This window comes from Papilio machaon, chromosome 20 (genome assembly GCF_912999745.1).
Source record: "Papilio machaon chromosome 20, ilPapMach1.1, whole genome shotgun sequence".
Classification (NCBI taxonomy): domain Eukaryota; kingdom Metazoa; phylum Arthropoda; class Insecta; order Lepidoptera; family Papilionidae; genus Papilio; species Papilio machaon.
In genome coordinates, this window is record NC_060005.1 from 3,391,814 (window position 1) to 3,409,931 (window position 18,118).

At 30.6% G+C, this 18,118-nt stretch overlaps 1 protein-coding gene and 1 pseudogene across 1 annotated transcript; one reads left to right on the forward strand and one right to left on the reverse strand.

Moving 5' to 3' along the window:
• Positions 1-3,141: 3,141 nt before the first annotated feature.
• On the forward strand, positions 3,142-6,931 carry LOC106716361 (gonadotropin-releasing hormone receptor). The gene is made up of 5 exons (XM_014509871.2): positions 3,142-3,802; positions 4,163-4,346; positions 4,928-5,127; positions 5,573-5,694; positions 6,802-6,931. The coding sequence occupies exons 1-5, from the start codon at positions 3,170-3,172 to the stop codon at positions 6,929-6,931; spliced, it is 1,269 nt and encodes a 422-aa protein (XP_014365357.2). The 5' UTR covers positions 3,142-3,169.
• A 470-nt stretch (positions 6,932-7,401) lies between these two features.
• On the reverse strand, positions 7,402-17,357 carry LOC106716364 (annotated as a pseudogene).
• Positions 17,358-18,118: the final 761 nt, after the last annotated feature.

Here is an 18,118-nt window from a genome sequence, read left to right on the forward strand (position 1 = left end):
AAATTATAATTTAATTTATATTCAAAATTTTCATTACAACGAAAAACTATTTTTTTTTTTAATTTTTAGATTTTTTTAAGGAATATTTTTTTTATGGCGTCCTCATTATTTAGTTTCATCTGTTTGTGTCAAAAATAATTTTAAGTTAGTTAAAATCGAAAAATTTCATCAACTGGACAAAAACATATATAGTTATATTCTATTCATAAAATGGTATGGTTTAAAACACTTGGGACAACATTGGAATTGCGACATAACAATCACATGGAGAAGTAATCTTCTTGTAGACTTTATTCCTAATAAACAAGAGAGGCGAATTTTATCGTTCCACAGACACCCAGACAGTGTGTTTTTGATAACCGCAGAGGTTAGACGTGCGTATGAAAAGGTTACAGTTAAACTTAAGTTGAAAATACAACTTAGTTTTAATATGTAATTTTGTTTTATAGTTTGTGTGTGTTGTGTTGTTAAATAATAATTTAGACTTTTTTTTATCATTTTATGTGTAGGAATAAAGCAAATATGATATGGTAACTTGAAAGTTAATAAAAAACTTAAATGGAATAAAATCAGGTAATTATCGTTTTACAGTGCATTTTTATATTTATTCGTTGTTTATATAAATATAGTAATTTATGATGCATGCATTGAAATTAAATTAATTACAAGAACGTTTAAATAAATGTATTTTAAACATTTATTTTTAATGTGGTCTTTATTTGATATCATTACAATTGATATGAACATATTTTATTAATCATGAGTATACTGAAACATGGGAGAGAAATAAAATTAAATGTACATATTAATAAATTTGGAGTGAAAAAAATACACATTTCGTACACATTAATTTACAAATACATCTTTTTTAATTTTTGTCTACATGTCTGTCCTTAAGCCACATTTGTTACTGGCAATCTACCAAACGCCTGGACTTATTTTGACAGGACTTGGATGGGAAGGGAAAGATTCTGCGCTGACGAAGTCGCGGGCGACCACTAGTTAATGAAATGTCCTTCATACCTCTAAGGGGTTGGTTTATTCCCACCCACATATAAATTCTTCACTTTATTTGTCTGTTAATATAACACAATGTTACGAAGTCTTTATGCTTTTAGTATATTTACTATAAACAAGCTGGCGCTCGCGACTTCGTTTCCGTTTAAGATGAATAGGTATATAATGTTTGTACTTAAACTTTTTAATGCTTTCAAGTAATTCTGTTGGTGAATTATTTCTCAATTACTATTGGGAACCCTAGGCGAATTTATAAAAAAAATCATTCTCGCCTTCCTACATATTAACTTAAACCTTTGTGCAATATTTTAAATATGTAATTTAAGCTGTGCGTCAAGGATTACACTTAAACTACCGATTTATATCTAAACTGTTTTTTTTTGCATGGATTATAAAAAAACGTATCTACTTAATCACAGTTTACTTCGAATATACCATTATCCGTAATGATGGTATTTTTTATGGTACTTACTGTGGATTTATTGTTCGCTACGACTATTTTTTTTGTGTCATGTGGTAATTATATTTACGCTTTATGCAAAAATTAATATTATTTTTATTACAGCTGAATGATAGTATATTTTTGTCGTATATTCCTGATTCATTTATTTACTTAAGAAGAAAACCAACAGCGTATTAATTACAAAAATTACATACAGTACATATAAAACGAAGCAAAGCCAATAATAGGTTTTCCAGTAAAATAATCTCAATCTTGCAAATAACAAACGTATATCTTACGATTGAAAAAATGAATTAATACATGCAAAAATACGAGGAAAGTATAGAGATATATATATATATATATATATATATATATATATATATATATATATATATATATATGTATCTCTCTATATATATATATATATATATATATAGATATATATTTGACTTTCCTCGTATGTTTGCATGTACCTATTACTTCATTTCTTTTCTTTCCTGTTTGTTAATTTATGTCTAAGACTATTTATGTGTGACTATCATATGATCGTACGATATATGTCAGATTTGGCACAGTCTAATATATATATATATATATATATATGCTCGTATTTTATGTAAGATATCCTCCAGATAAATCATTAGTAAGGATACATTGTCTTTTATTCAGTCTGATTTAGTAAACTTAATAAAATCAATGATATTTTTGTAACTGTGGATGTTTCCTTTTTGGATAACTAATTCGTTTTCTCTCGTATGTACTTCATGTAAGAAGAAAGTATTTTGGACGTGTAGGACGAATTGTTCTTGCTGATAAATTCTTCTGTCTTGATAGTTGATTACCCGACGTCCACACGTTAATTACTCGGTGTCCGCTGGTCGACTCCTCACGACAAAATGATGTGAATCGTGCCTTTATATCTTAAGTGTATGAAATTTCCCAATTGGTGTTAGTCCCATCGATTATCTATCAATTCCTTTAATGAACTGTTTTATAAATAAACCTATGACGTCATCACACATATGTGATTTTTATTTTATCACGTAGAAATTGTCTATTTTTATATTTTACATCGAGAAAGTACTTGAAATAATTTAGTAAATGTGTGTTATTTTCATCGTTTAATTTGAACAAGTTGTGCAAACATTCTGTTCGCTGAAGAGGCAAATGACTCACTCGGATTCGTTACGTCGATATCAGACGCTTCAACAAGGGATTTTAATCCTTAGATATTTTTCACTTATTCTCAGAATTTGAAATGCTTTTAGAATACATTGCATAAGTTTATAATCATGGTTATATAAACTTGTTATTTTTGTACGTTGTGATTTTTAAAAACTGTTTATTCCTTTCTTTATTCGATTGTGAAAACAAATGCGAAACAATTTTACCTAATGACTGAATGATGAATGACATCGTTTATTCCTGCTGAAAAAATGCAAAAATTTTTCTTTGAATTACTTTAGTGAAGTCATTTTTAATTAAGATATTTTATGTTGTATCTAGTGGCGTAACTCAAAGATGTAACACGATGAGACATTCGAAGACTTGGAGAGCATATAAAAATAGAGTTATGACTCTGAGAAATGTACATGTATGATAGCGGATCATGGGTCTTTATTGATAATATTCTATTTTACAGATAAAAAATACTTATAGGTATTAAAAAATGGAAATGAAATTCAAATAAATGAGAAATAACTAAATATGTCAGAAGACAGAGTAATTTATACTGGTAATATGACATTGGATGACGAATACGATAAGGAATTGAACATCAGCGTGTGGTCAATAGAACAATGTACAGTCGCACAACTAATTAACAAATCTACAGCAGAACATTTAGACAATGTGGTCCATATTTTCAACGATTCTAATATTTTATGCTTAGAACATGCGCCTACTTTAACGAAAATAACAATTATGAAAGCTAGTATACTTTCAGTACTGGCTGCATTGTCATTTTTTGGAAATATAGTAACTCTTATCAGTGTTAGAAGAGGAAATCAAAACAGAGGTCGTACTAGACCATCTTGTACCGCAATTTACCGTTTAATATTTCAACTGAGCATAGCTGATTTATTCGTTACGGTGTTTTGTTTAGCGGGCGAAGCTGCTTGGTCGTTGTCAGTACAATGGTACGCTGGTAATGTAGCCTGTAAGATGTTTAAATTTTCACAAATGTTTGCACTACATTTGAGCACATTTATCTTGGTTCTCATTGGCGTGGACCGATGGTTGGCCGTCAAATATCCTATGAAGAGTTTAGCGACAGCAACACGGAGTTCCAAACTAATTATCATCGCTTGGATCCTAAGTTTTATACTCAGTGTGCCTCAGGTAAGATTTATTTTCAGTTAAAATACCCGCACACAAAATGTAAGAATTGAGAATGCTAGCTTGTGTACGACATAAATTGAACATTTCATTTGTTATTGAATCATTTATTCCGACTACAAATTATAACATAACAAAATATAACAGACACACAACGTACTTGCTCACGGTTTTCATTAATTCTTAAATTAACTATGTGTTTGTTTAAGATTTTTTAGCTTTAAATATTGCCTATTTGTTGATATACAATAGCAATTTAAATTTTTACAATGATGTTTTTTATTTAAATTCTCTAACTGGATATGTGAAGTATTTATATTTTTGGCATTTTTATTGAAATATAACACGAGTTCTTTGTTTTAGGCGATTATTTTTCGAGTTGCAAAAGGACCTTTTATTGAGGAATTTTACCAATGCGTAACCCACGGTTTCTACACGGAGCGATGGCAGGAGCAAACATATACAACATTGTCACTTGTATTTATGTTCATTATACCTTTGATAATTCTGATGTCCACTTATATCTCTACAGTAAGAACTATAGAGGGTAAGCAACATTTAACTCGTTGTGATGATCTAGTCGAGGTTCATTCATACCCACTCTCTAGATACTCCCGTAATTTGACAGGCCAGTGGCCTGAAACTACCATTTGGAAAATAGAAAGCAGTGAATAGATTATCAACCATAACGGACATTCAGTCTGTGTGGCACACTCTCATCCCAATGCCGCTCTACCGGTGGTAGAGTATATGGCATATCTCTAACGCGTCGTCTATCCGAGTATAATGTTTGTTCATCAAACAATGCTTATCCACAAGTATCATTTTATACAGTTTTATAAAACCTCATCTGATTGAAACAATTATTCATTGAACATCTCTTAAAATAATATCTCAATTATTATGTGGAATTGTTTGGTTCATAAATGATATTAAATAAATATTTTCTTTATTGTATTATCCTTAACGAGATAATTGACCAATTCAATTGTTTTAAAAAAGGAGTTAAAATTGAATCATTAAACTGATCCATAAATCGTCTTCTGTTTGTTTGAAATAATAATACAAGTATTTGTTATATATCCATTTGGTACAATGTGGTGTTTACTGAATTTTTAATATTCACAGGTAGCAAAAGGATATTTGAAATCGGTTGCAAGAGACATGAAATGCTTTCAAATTTAGATGTTAACAGAACCAGGCTAATCGACCGAGCTAAAATGAAATCTTTGCGGATGTCCATCGTCATAGTGACCGCTTTCGTGATTTGGTGGACTCCTTACTACATAATGATGATTATATTCACTTTCTGGAATCCTGAGAAAAATGTAAGTTTATGTAATCGGACACCACTACGAAAACTGTCACGTAACAAAACTGTCATATATGTCATGACAAATATAATAATTAAAGGTAGTAAAAGTATTTCAGGATAAGAAAATTATAACGTTTATTATTCGGACAGAACAAAATTTTCCAATAACACTCACAATTTATACAAAATTATATATTACTAAAGAACGATTAGTTGTTCCGCATTTAATCGTTACCGTAGGTTTCTGAGACTAAAATCTTTGTATAAAACATGTTGTCATCTCTATATCATTATTTTTGACAAAACAAAGATAACAATATGTTTCAAACGGACTTATTAGAAATTCACCTTTAGTCATTTATGTATAGTTAGAATAATTTTTATGCAGATCAAAATGTAGGTGTATTTAGTATACAATCTTCGATACACGTAATATTAAATAACTAATCCTTTTTTAGTTGGGAGAAAACCTTTTGTCCGGAATCTTTTTCTTTGGAATGTCCAACAGTCTTGTTAATCCCGTTATATATGGAGCTTTCCATTTATGGCCGAAAAAGAAACGATCCAGTCAAAGCGATAAGTACGTTATTACAGTAATTATTTGTTTATTTATTCCTGTACAAATTCAATACATGTTTTATTTAATAATCTTATATTTTTGTTTATTTAACTATATATTGTATTTACCTATTTAAAAATGTGGAACTTCTCCATTCGTTCTACTTATCAAATGTATGTTAATTTGTTTTTCAATAAATAAGTATGAATCACAATTCTAACAAATATTAAGTGACAATGGCATTAGTTAACACACTTTGTTGTTGGCTTTTTTTTCTTGAAAACAGAGCTTTAATACAAGAAGAGCAATGAAATTTCGTCAACCTTAACTCACATTGTAATTAGTGAATCTTTCTGTTCATGATTTGTTACACGCAATAATCTATATGTCACATCTGTGTTCAATTAAATTCGTATTTACTGCCAACGTCAACTGATACCCATTGTACTAATCATTTTCGTGACTTGACATTAATTTAGCCCTATCAATATCGTTAGATTATCACGTATGGAATCACGTAATTCACATATTCATCACATTTGTATTTCAGCTCTCACATTTTGTACCAATTTATACTTAATTTATATATTTTATTGACATATTGTTTCTTTACAAGCATTGTTCGAAGATATGTGAATATTCTTCCCAATAATTTACAGAAAGTTACTATTGAAGTCGATTTTTTTCACAACAATTTGAAGTAAACAACAGATAAGACAAGGAATTTAGTAGTATAAACTGGATGATCTTTAATAACATGTTTATTTTTTAATTTATTTAAAAACATAAATTAAACTTTAATGAATTCTCCCAAGTTAGGGTTGACTAAGACAAAACATTTAGGTTTATAATATACTCACCGACACTACGTCGGATAAGGACAGGGAGATGATGAAGCTAGACGGCCTGGAAAAGTTAAAATAATAATAAAAATAATTAACATAACGATGAATTTAACATTGTTTAAATTAAGATTTATTTTGTAACGTACATTATTTTAGTTCCCGTCGCTTGCCAACTCAAGGCAAAAGAGTGCCCTCCTTCTCGATGTGCCCACTTTCCGGGAAAAAAATATCTTTAAATAATAAGAACGTATAATGCTAAAGGAAGATTTTGTGCATTTTACAGAGAATCAGGAGGACAACACGCGTCTTTCCTTCGGCGCTGGGATCAAAACTCATCGGTTAAGCAAACCACTTTGAGATCAATTAGATCTTCCACTAAAAATTCCAACGGACAAAATGTTACTTTCCTTTAATAATATAAAAAATTGTTACCAAAAAATAATTAAATATTAATATGTTATTTCTTACGCATTAAATATTAGAATGTTATTTGTTCGTTTCTTCGTTTAACTTTAAATCTTGTTTGTTTGTATGTAATATAGGTGTACACAGATGTCAATATGTACTTGATAACCACGTGACTGGCGAGTTATTGTCAATTCCAAACATTTTATTTACCAGTGCTAGAAGCCGGCTTGACTAGTGAAATACCACGACCACACAGAAAGTGAAATGGAAGCAATCTCTAGTTTCGTGTGACGAGTGTGGGGCCGGTGTCGAGGGCCTAACTATAGTCTACTTTCCTTTCCATCCTTTTCTCATTAGGGATGGATGAGAAGGGGATTTGACAGAGGAGCGGACGAAAAAGAAAGCGAAATATTCTCTTACTGTGAGTCCCCGCCCTTCCTCCGTCGATTAATTGCAGATGTCTATGGGCAGCGGTCGCTTCGCTATTTCGGAGAATTCAGGTGAATTCTGGTTGTTTGTTTACCACCTTGAAAAATAAAGCAAAAAAAAATTACTTTTTAACAATCGTTAACGCGACTGTTGCTTTATCGATAAGTGCAAAAACCCTTTGATGTACTTGTCTTAATAATTAATAACAAAGTTTTTGAGAAATGTTCAATATAAATAGAACGTGCTTTATTTCAAGAATCTCAAGCTATCCTTCTAACTTTACTAATTGGAAGTAATTCGTTTGATTGGAAATTTTATTGAAGGAGACCGTCAGATAATTGTTCAGGAAATAATTTTCAATAAATTAATTTAGAAATTAATAACAGATGCCAAAATATTTAGTAAGGCTTTCAAAGCTAATTTCGAATCTCATGAATATATTCTTGTTCTTTTTTTGGTTCATAACAAATTACAAACGGAATATCTTATCATCCACAATTTTTCTTTATAATCACAGAAGGAATACGCATATTTTTTTTTTGTTTAAATATTTCTAGCACACATTTCTTAATGTCGCCAACATACTATAACACATTGATAATGGAGTTATTAAATAAAAATGTTACGTGGCAGTATTATTTCGCTACGCTTTAACATTTTATATTTTTGGCTTATTGATATATTAATATTAGTATGAACTTAATGAGTTCTCATGTTTCGTGATTCCAATGGCTTAGGGCTAAGAAACAACTAAATAATGAAGATTATAGAGAAGCTTTTCTAATTTTTTTTTAATTTCCTTCTATCCACCAACATGTTTTGTGCCGGAGTCTTTGTCATCCTTATTGTTTCTCCCGTCATATATATTTCCACTGTACCGTATGTATTTTCAAGTGTTTACGTTTCGGGTTTTATTTCTTTTTACTGTTACATATGCCATTTATCTATACCTCATAATAAAATTGAAGTGTCTGTATGTAATTTTGATTAAAAAATCACATTTAGTGTAAGTGATGGGTTATTATTTATTTAGTTTTGTGGGACTTTACCTATAATCAAATTTTAAAATTTTTTGTCCGTCCGTCGGTCTGTCTTCAATGCCGCTTTTTTTTTTCTAATTTGCAGAACGCCTGGACGACTGATTTTGGCGGGAAGGTAGCTACTTTTTTTTTAATTCCACGCTAACAAAGTAGTGAGCGACCGGTAATCTACAATACCTTATAGAAATCTGTCTCTTACATTCTTTCACTGTATTATGTCTACTAAACTGTCCTTGTCTATTTTCTTGTCCATCTCAAACTCACACCACAATCATTTCGTTTTAAAAAAATATTAAACAGAATTCTTCCTTTTATAATATTACATTTGTATATAAACATTCTCTTCCCATTATTAATGGCAAAAGAATTAATACAACTTGATTAATAATGTTATGTAAAAGTATAAAAATTAAATACATTGTAAGCCACGTTTCATTTATTTCGCATATCCAGAAACTAGCTTACTTTATACTCTAATCTCAAGTCGCCTGAGCGTTCTTAATAAAATATATTACATATCGGTTAATATGCGTTTCACAGAGTATAGTTTTAATATGCTTTAGTCCCAGAGGTGAACATTTTAATTTGTTACAAACGACTAACCATGACTTTAGAGTTAAACAGTTTGCAGTATCTGTGCGGATTAAAATATAAACTTGTTTTTAACTTTGCTCTTCCGTACAGATTTGCAATTTAAAATTTAAAAAAAAAAAATTATACACGTGGTATTTATAATTCTTGCTTGGCTTAGCTTCTAAAATTGCAAATTATGCAGCAGTAGTTAAACAGGGTGAATAGAAACAATTAGAAAAGCCTTGAATATTAATTACGGTATACCGGTTACACGGTATTATTCTAGAATTTTCGTTAAGAAAATAGTAATTTTAAATAGGTATGTCAACAAAAACACGTTATCAAATAGTTAATTTACTAACTACTGGTTAAAAACTAATTCAATAACATTGTGTCAAAACTATTTCTGGTGTATTCACTCCGTGATTTCTATTCACCTCGTTTTAAGTATTTTGTTCGAAGTTAACGGTGGTGTAATAATATATTTTATTATGATCTCTGATTCATGCCGCTAACTTTTTAATTCTGAATATCATAGAAGTATATTCGACCTTACTGGTTTTCCACAAAGAAATTTAAAATATACACAACTCTAGCGGTCGCCGGAAACATCGTTAGCGCAGAAAAATAGCCTTTAATATGGCGTAAAACTGTTGTCAAAATCGGGCCATTTGTTTTCGAGACAAAAATTTAAAAAATGGTTTTGGTTAATAGCAATAAAGTTATTTCACAGTAGTTGTCGCTCGCGACTTCTTCCGGGCGGAATTGTAAAAAAAAAACCTAGTTTGTAGCCTACGTATTCTTCCAGGCTATGTTATACTATATCTATGCTAAATTTTAAGGAGATCCAAGCAGCCGTTCTGGAGATACCTTGAAAACAGACAACCATCCATTCATCCATCCAATCCGTAATACTAGTAAGATTCATTTGGTTTTTAATTCGATATGGATCGTTAACTGATGTGTTAAATTCTACTCTGAATACAATTTTACAGTAAATAATAATAATAAATATCAGCAGGTAAACACAAGCCTGGGTAAATGTTCATAGAAAATGTCAGTTCAATTTCTATCAAGTCTCTTGAGTTCGGTTCGATAAACAAGGATAATATCTGCTGAGGAGAGAATAAACAACAATATGCCACATGGTTATGTTTTTTATGTACACATAAAAATCTTGGCATGTTTTAGAATGGACGGATATATAAAAATACTTTATGTCACCAGTGGACGTTTCGGACCCGAATAGATTATAATCCCGTAGTACATATTATAAATGCGAATTTTAGGATGTATGGATAGATGATGGATCTCGATGAAAAATGGTATATATGTATAACTCAGTCTGAAAGAATACATAGACTGCCTATGATCCCGGAAATGTGTACGGTTCCCGTGGGATAAGTCTTATTTACCTATACAAATGTATTCGATAACACACCAATTTACAAAGTTGAACACATATTATTGAAATTTGGCACAGATATAGAACATAGCCTTGAGTGACTAATGAGGTACTTTTCACTCTTTTTTTATAATACTGTGCAGACAAAATCGCGGGCACAAACTAGTGCTTCTAGTATATTAGTAAGTGAGACAAATCTTTTATACCTTATATAAACTGTGAGAACAGTCAGATTTGAAAAATGAGCGACCACTAGTCTTATTAGTTACGCCTAATTTTACGGAGGAGTCCTTTTTATACTTTTATAAACACAACAATGGTCTTTAACATTGTTATAAGTGACGTTTGCGATCCAATCTGTATAATGTTTTACGTGGCCTCACAGTGAGCGGGAGTGCGGGTACAGCGGAGGCCGCGCCCGGATTAACGTTACGCTTTCAAGGTACTTCATATCTAACTATATTATAAAAACAGTTTTTAATTAAATGAAAAGTACATATATGTGTAATCTTCCACTGTTATGAAATATAATTTTTGGAATTCAATGATAAACTTGTTTGTACAGGTGAAATGAAAAGAAGTCTACAAATTGTGATACAATTAGATACATAAAGTTAATTTTTACGCGATTTTACAACTTAGTTTACTAATAGATTTCTAACTGTGCATGGTAAAGTTAAAAAAATTGACGTTTATACGTTTTGAAGCGACCCATACGTAGGTAATTATTCATATGTCCAACTATATAGGTATATATTTTCACACCAAATAGGACAATATTGATCTAAAATGTACAAATTATATTTATATACTTAAATCTAATATATAAAATTTCCATGTTACAAAGTTAACGTACTCCTCCAAAACGGCTTTACTGATTTTTACCAAATTTTATATGCGTATTCAGTAGGTCTGAGAATCGGCTACTATTTATTTTTCATACCCCTATTGAGTTTTTTTTAACAGCGCGGGGACGCAGTCGTGGGCGACAGCTAGTAAATAAATAAAACCTCTTTATTGTCATCATAAGGAACGGAAAAACAATATTTCATGCATTAATAACACAAAATAAAATATGACAACGATGGGCTGCAGGCTCAGGGTGTACCGCAAGGCTACTACTTCCGCAAGGTATACTTCTTACAATATTGGTGCCCTTTAGTTAATTGCTTAATTTTAACAGATTCTATATTTACTATTCTTATATAAAATCGTTCCGAACAAAAACTAAATAGTAAGTACTTTTACTGACGTATGTAGTAAAAATGTACATTCCAAGCAGGACAGAGATAAAATAAATGGCATCCAATGTACTGCGTGGTTGGAAACTATATTATTCCACTTGTTTGATAAAAAGGAATGATAGAAACGAGATAAAAAAGTGACAAACGAAACTTTAAAAAAGCAATATTGAATTTGGGTACTATATAACACGAAATAAAAATGGATATTTAGGATTTACCTCAAAACACGTAAATTTATTTTGTTCCTAATATCTCATATCTTTCTCTAATAACAATATTATTCAACGAACTCATGACCTTGTTTGTCGTATTCCGTCAAAATTTATACATTAATATTAGAAGCTATTCAAAGAGATGTATTTCTTTGTTGTAAAATGCTCAAGTATCCTATATCATGCGAGATTATACTTAGCTAGATTAACTTCTTCTTAGAGATGAATTCCCAAATATCTGGGGAATATCTGGGGTAATATAGGTACTAGTACTCATAAAAAGTATTTGAATTATTTTCCATGAAAACATAATAATATGAAATGTCATTCATTTTGCAACAACTTATAACATACTCGTTCATATAATATACAAATATATTCAACTTGTTGACAATGCGAACCATCGACGCCGCCAGCCGTGTTAATTGTGCTTTGAAGTGAGCTTTTCCTCAACAATTTCACGACTCTTTGATCTCTGAGTTATTATGTATGATAAACATATTTCGTACTTCTCGTACAGCTAAATTAAAATATGTACATCATATTGAAATTGATAAACTGAACTCAAAGCTTTGACATGTTTGAAGGTATCTCCAGAACGGCTTAACGGATCTCGATGAAAGAACAATTGCGACATTGGTAATGGTAACTTGGTTACGTATATGGAAAAGATATAATTAAAAAAATTCTTTACTTTAGTTATATTAAAGAACGTAATTCTTTTTTTTAGAACTTACAGTATGCCTGAAATATAAACTATAATTTAGAACTATTGCTTGATAAAAATATTTTATTGCGTTTCGTCTGTTGAGTGTGTCGGAGGCCTAATTTTAGTCCTATTTCCCTTCCCAACCTTTCCTTATAGAGGAGAGAATGCATAGATAGGGAAAATATTCTCTTCCTGTGCGTCCTCTTCTCCGTCGACTATAAGAAACATATGTGTGTTTGCGTACGGTTATGGGAAATGCTCACTTCGCTATTTCAGCGAATTCATTTGCCACATACTAATATTTAAAAAGAAGTCTTACTGGTTTGATAAAGGCTTTTTGAAGATTTATTTAAGATACGAGTATGACTATATTATATAGTTATTTATAAAAGTTGCTGCTGAAAATACATGATGTTCCAATATTTTTCAAACTGATTGAAACTATAAAAACTTATCTTAAATCTTATTATAAATGCAAAAGTTTAGGTGGATGGATGGATAGATGTTTGTTTTAATGTATCTCCAGAACGGCTGCATGGATCACGCTGAAATTTAGCATCGATGCAGAACATAGCCTGGAAGAACACATAGGCTGCTAAGTTTTTTTAATCCCGCGCGAACCGAGTCGCGAGCCACAGCTAGTATTGTTATAAAAATAAAAATAAATTATCAAAACAATCATGCGTTAAACATGAAGAATATATTGATATACTCGTAGACAGTGCGAAGGCGTCATTGGTTCTGTTTTGGTTGTATAATCGAGTATAATTGCTGTTTCATATAAATTATAAATTACTATTAATTTGATTTTAATAGTCACGTTTTATTGTTTTCTATAAATATGTTAAGTTCAAGGTCTAAGCTTATTCCGTAGGTAGATTTTTTATTAAGTTTTTGACTGGTTTTTTGATCACAGAGGAATAAAAAGTGTTATTGAGAATGTTCATAACTGTCTATATTTAAGCAAAAAGGAACCGAACGACATTTCTTTTTGTTTTTTGATGAAAATTAACTCTAAAATTACACCACAAATTCTTATACAAAATATATCTACATGTTTTTCCATTGGAAATAGGCTTCATAAATCGCAGAAATGAACAAGTGTTAAAATAAACGTTACACAAAAAGCAAATAGAACCACAGCACTATGGCACTCGATCATCGTTCAAATAAGTAAACTTTAATATCGTTAATCGAAATGTCAGGTCCGATTGCTTGTTGCTTTCAATTAAGGAATAAAAAAGTTTAACATCCACAGTGACAGTAATGAATACAAGAACAAAGAGTAACTTTCATCTCAATATTTTACTCAAAGAATAAAAATTAACGAAAAAATGTTTTTTGCTACAATATAGATGCAATATATTTTTACACATGTAAACAGTGAGAATATTAAATAAAGAATATTATTATATTAAATTAAAGTATAAAGCGAGAAAATTCCTTAATAAAATTATTACATCCGAGTGGTTTTCAATCATAGGCTATTGTGCGAAGCATTATGAAATAAGAGAAAGACGTCCTTATAATCTGTAAAAATAAAAATAACTTTATAATAAGAAGAAATTATACAATGAATTTTTCCCACCACTGTCTTCCTATACCAAAATATAAGCTAATATTTACCATTTATTTATTAGACATAAATATTACTTTATACTTTTTTAAATAAATAGCTTCTCATACTCGGATCTCAAAGTTTTTTTTCTTTAAGAGCCATTTATAGCTTCACCGGGCTTGAGGTGGTTGGGAGCAGATGGCGCTTAGCCTAAACCTCGTTTAAGAGTAACTAGGCTCGAGAGCTCAGGAGGCTTGGCTCGGGCTGTTACTTCGTTATTATTACCGGATTGGGAGGCCACCGAGCTCTCGTATCTCAAAGTGATACACAAGGCCTAATGAAGAGCCGACACCGGACGAATGTTGATCAAAGGTGCCTTACCGCAACCATAGTCTGCGCTCCAATAGGCACCATATCCAGAGCTCTCAAGTTAAAAGGGACTTGAACATTCTGAAGGAAAAATAGTACAATCTTCTGGTTTCCTACAGTCATATGTTCCCATGGCAAACTATAAACGGCGTTGATGATTCTATCATTCTATAAAAACATAAACAATGTAAGAATAAATAAGAGTATGGTCAATTTCAAAAATTAAAATAAAAAAATGGAAATTGGATTCATCTTCATCTCTAGTGTGGGATGATAATTATAGTAGTTTGTTCGGATTTTGATACTTTAACAGCTGAATCACGAAAATTATTTACAATACAATACAAATTAGGTACAATATATTTTATGAAATGGAATACAAAAGTTTATTTGATCTCTAAACGATAGATCATATTTATCGATTGCTAATTGGATCTATAGATCGGTTAAAGAAACAAATGGATTAATATTATCAATAGGGATAAAAATTCGAGATCGAATATTGAGTTCGAACTTTCAATTATGTGCTACTTGTTATTAATAGCGAAATTAACTTGCCATCGATGACATGATCTCGTACACAATTGATATCTGTATTAATTGCTGAAATATAACAACCGTTAGTATTCCATATTTTCCCAATGCTTCTGCGTCCTAAAATTATTTTAAAAGTAAATAATTATGAATAAGTAAAGAAGTGTTCCTACGAATTGTAATATTTTTTACCAATTTGCAAATTTCACATAAGAGAATGCATTCGCTTATTTGCTGGAATAAATAATACAGGCACATTGTCGGTCCAAAAACATTTACTGTTTTTGATAGGAACCTGAAAATAACATAGTACATCTTATTATTTCTTCTATTAGTTCGAGTTCCCTATATTTAAAATTTTTTCAAGGTTTTATCATACTTTCCGTTAACAAAAAAACAATAATTTCGTACGTAATATAAGTTGAATGATATATTTTTAACCTTGTTAATATTGAAATTGTTTGTTTTCTATTAAATCATAAGCATTGTTTTTTTTTTAATTACTTGTTTAAAATACATTGCAGTTAAATTTTTCAGAGGAAACGAATCTCCGGAACATATTCCTTATAAGATTTTTTTTATATAAAAACAACTTGAACCCTATCTGAAAACTAGTTTATTGTAGAAAATACATACTCTGTTGCCACTAGATGTTGTTTCATATATTTTATAAGAAGACTTTTAGTAAATGTCGATTCTTCTTCATGATTCGAGATGTTTATTTGATTATTTACTTTTGGTCTTGGAAAATTTATTAAGTTATGTTCTAGAATTTTAAAATGGCCCCAAAGATGTATAGCAATAAGGGATATAAACAGTTAATTTATGCACATTACAAATGTATTAATAAAACTAACAAAAACATTGAAAAGAAATACGATAAAATATGCCGTTAAATTTTCCTGACTATCAAATGGTAAGTCATAGTAAATTGAAAGTTCAATATCTATGGTCTCATTTGGAGACACTTTTTCTTTCAATAATCCAGCTCTTATATTGTTATGTAATGGCGTGATATTAAATAAAGTAATTCCAGAGTACATTTGCACATGTAAGAATACAGTATAGTACAGAGAAATTTTGTGAATTTTGTTATGCATCTGAAAAAAGAAGAAAAAATAAATGTAAAACAACTCGACTTGTTATACTCCTAGCGACAATATTCCTTTCTCCCTAGGTTCTTGTGGTAAAGGTAAATACCGTGATTAAACCTGCACATATATGAGAAAATATCTTACTAATATTATAAATGCGATTGTTTAGATGGATGGATGTTTGTTTGAGGGTATCTCCGACATGGGTCAACGGATCTTGATTGAATTTAGAACATATGTAGAACATAGTCTGGAAGAACACATAAGTTACTGGTAGACTAAGACCTAATTATCCCTAACTAAGTGTAGGCTCTTAGCCCCTCTTTAGGGACGTAAGATAATGATTTTGATGACAATTCTACTTTCTCGTTAATTGGTCATTTTGTTTGAACTGACATAATTACGCAATATCGTCTATAGACTCATCGATAGCGCAAAGCTACGATTGTGCATCACTCTACAACGAACTTAATGAGCTCCTCGGTTATTGTGATGTTCATGAACGGCAGCGTAATATTAGGTAATAAAATTATGACTTGGAAGAAATATGTAAGTATAAAAATATTCCTCCTTCATTTCCATATACTCGTATAGCAACTTATTTTAAATCATAAAATAATAATAATTTATACAAACTTTCTTGGAATAATCTGAATCGTCTTTGTAATTAAAAATATGAATATTTTCGACGAAATCAATTATAAGTTGGCGGTAACCTTTAGTCCATGGTAATGTCAATCGAAACTGTAAAAAACATTTAAATCATTTTAAATATCCGCCCGTTAAAAATATGTATAAAATTTTTCAATCTAATATACAAAATTCTCGTGTCACAGTTTTCGTTCCCGTACTCCTCCGAAACGGCTTGACCGATTCTCATGAAATTTTGTGAGCATATTCAGTAGGTCTGAGAATCGGCCAACATCTATTTTTCATTTTTTTTTAACTGCGCGCGGACGGAGTCGCGGCCAACAGCTAGTATCTTATAAAACAAAGATTCCTCACCAAAGTATTGGACGTAATTAGTACCGTAATATAAGTGTGTCCCATAATCAAAAAACTCAAAACTCTCACATTATTTTTTATATACAACAACTCTGCAACAAATACAAAAAATATAACACAGAATAAGAATTTATTATTTGCGAGAACTGGTTTTTTGCTTTTCATTTCATAATGGGGCCAAGAGTCTATGAGACTAAATGTAAACCGGACAAGTTTCATATAGCGTAGGTCTAATGGCGACGCCATATTTAAATCTCACAATAATAGAATTAAAAAGATTTCGAGAATTCCGTTAAAATAGAAATGTCTTTCACATTTCTTATAGTAATACGTTTTACTAGATGATCGACAGAATTAAGAATGTTAAATGCCTTATTAACGCAATTTATATTAACTTATATCCCGATAACTTGATTGATTGCAATATTCAATTGAATATGACTACGTTACTTTTAAATGCAAATTAAGTCTTCAATAATAATTCTAAGCAAAGTTACCCAATGACCTTAGTCCATTATAATTAGTAGCTGTAAAAAAAATTGTCTGGGAATAACCAGATGTTATGATAGAGCTTAAATCAACTTTATAAACGGCTAGCTGTCGCCGGCGACTCCGTCCGCGCGAAATTAAAAAAAAAAACCTTATAAGTAGCCTATGTGTTCTGCCGGATTATGATCTACATCTGTGCCCAATTTCATCAAGATTTGTTGAGCTGTTACTGAGATACCTTCAAACATCCATCCATCCATCTAAACTTTTGCATTTATATTAGTATGATTAAAGATATTAAAAATGTATTGCTATTCATGATTCTTAAACCATTTTTATAAAGAATTTGTCGACGAACACACTTAAATGTACATTTAAAAAAAGCTAGTTTGCAATTTAAATGGCCAATACCATAAACTAAAATATATTATATACTCTCAGATAGAGGTAAATAATTTCTGATTGTTTTCTGCTGAATAAGTCCACTTTACTTAACTTACTTACCATAAGTTACTCTTATTACCTATACCC

Excerpts from the sequence above, each read along its gene's own strand:
- LOC106716361 (XM_014509871.2), top strand. The coding sequence starts at position 3,170 with ATGTCAGAAGACAGAGTAATTTATACTGGTAATATGACATTGGATGAC. Across the intron at positions 4,347-4,927 it reads TACAGTAAGAACTATAGAGG|GTAGCAAAAGGATATTTGAA; the intron begins GTAAGCAACATT and ends TAATATTCACAG. Across the intron at positions 5,128-5,572 it reads TCTGGAATCCTGAGAAAAAT|TTGGGAGAAAACCTTTTGTC; the intron begins GTAAGTTTATGT and ends ATCCTTTTTTAG.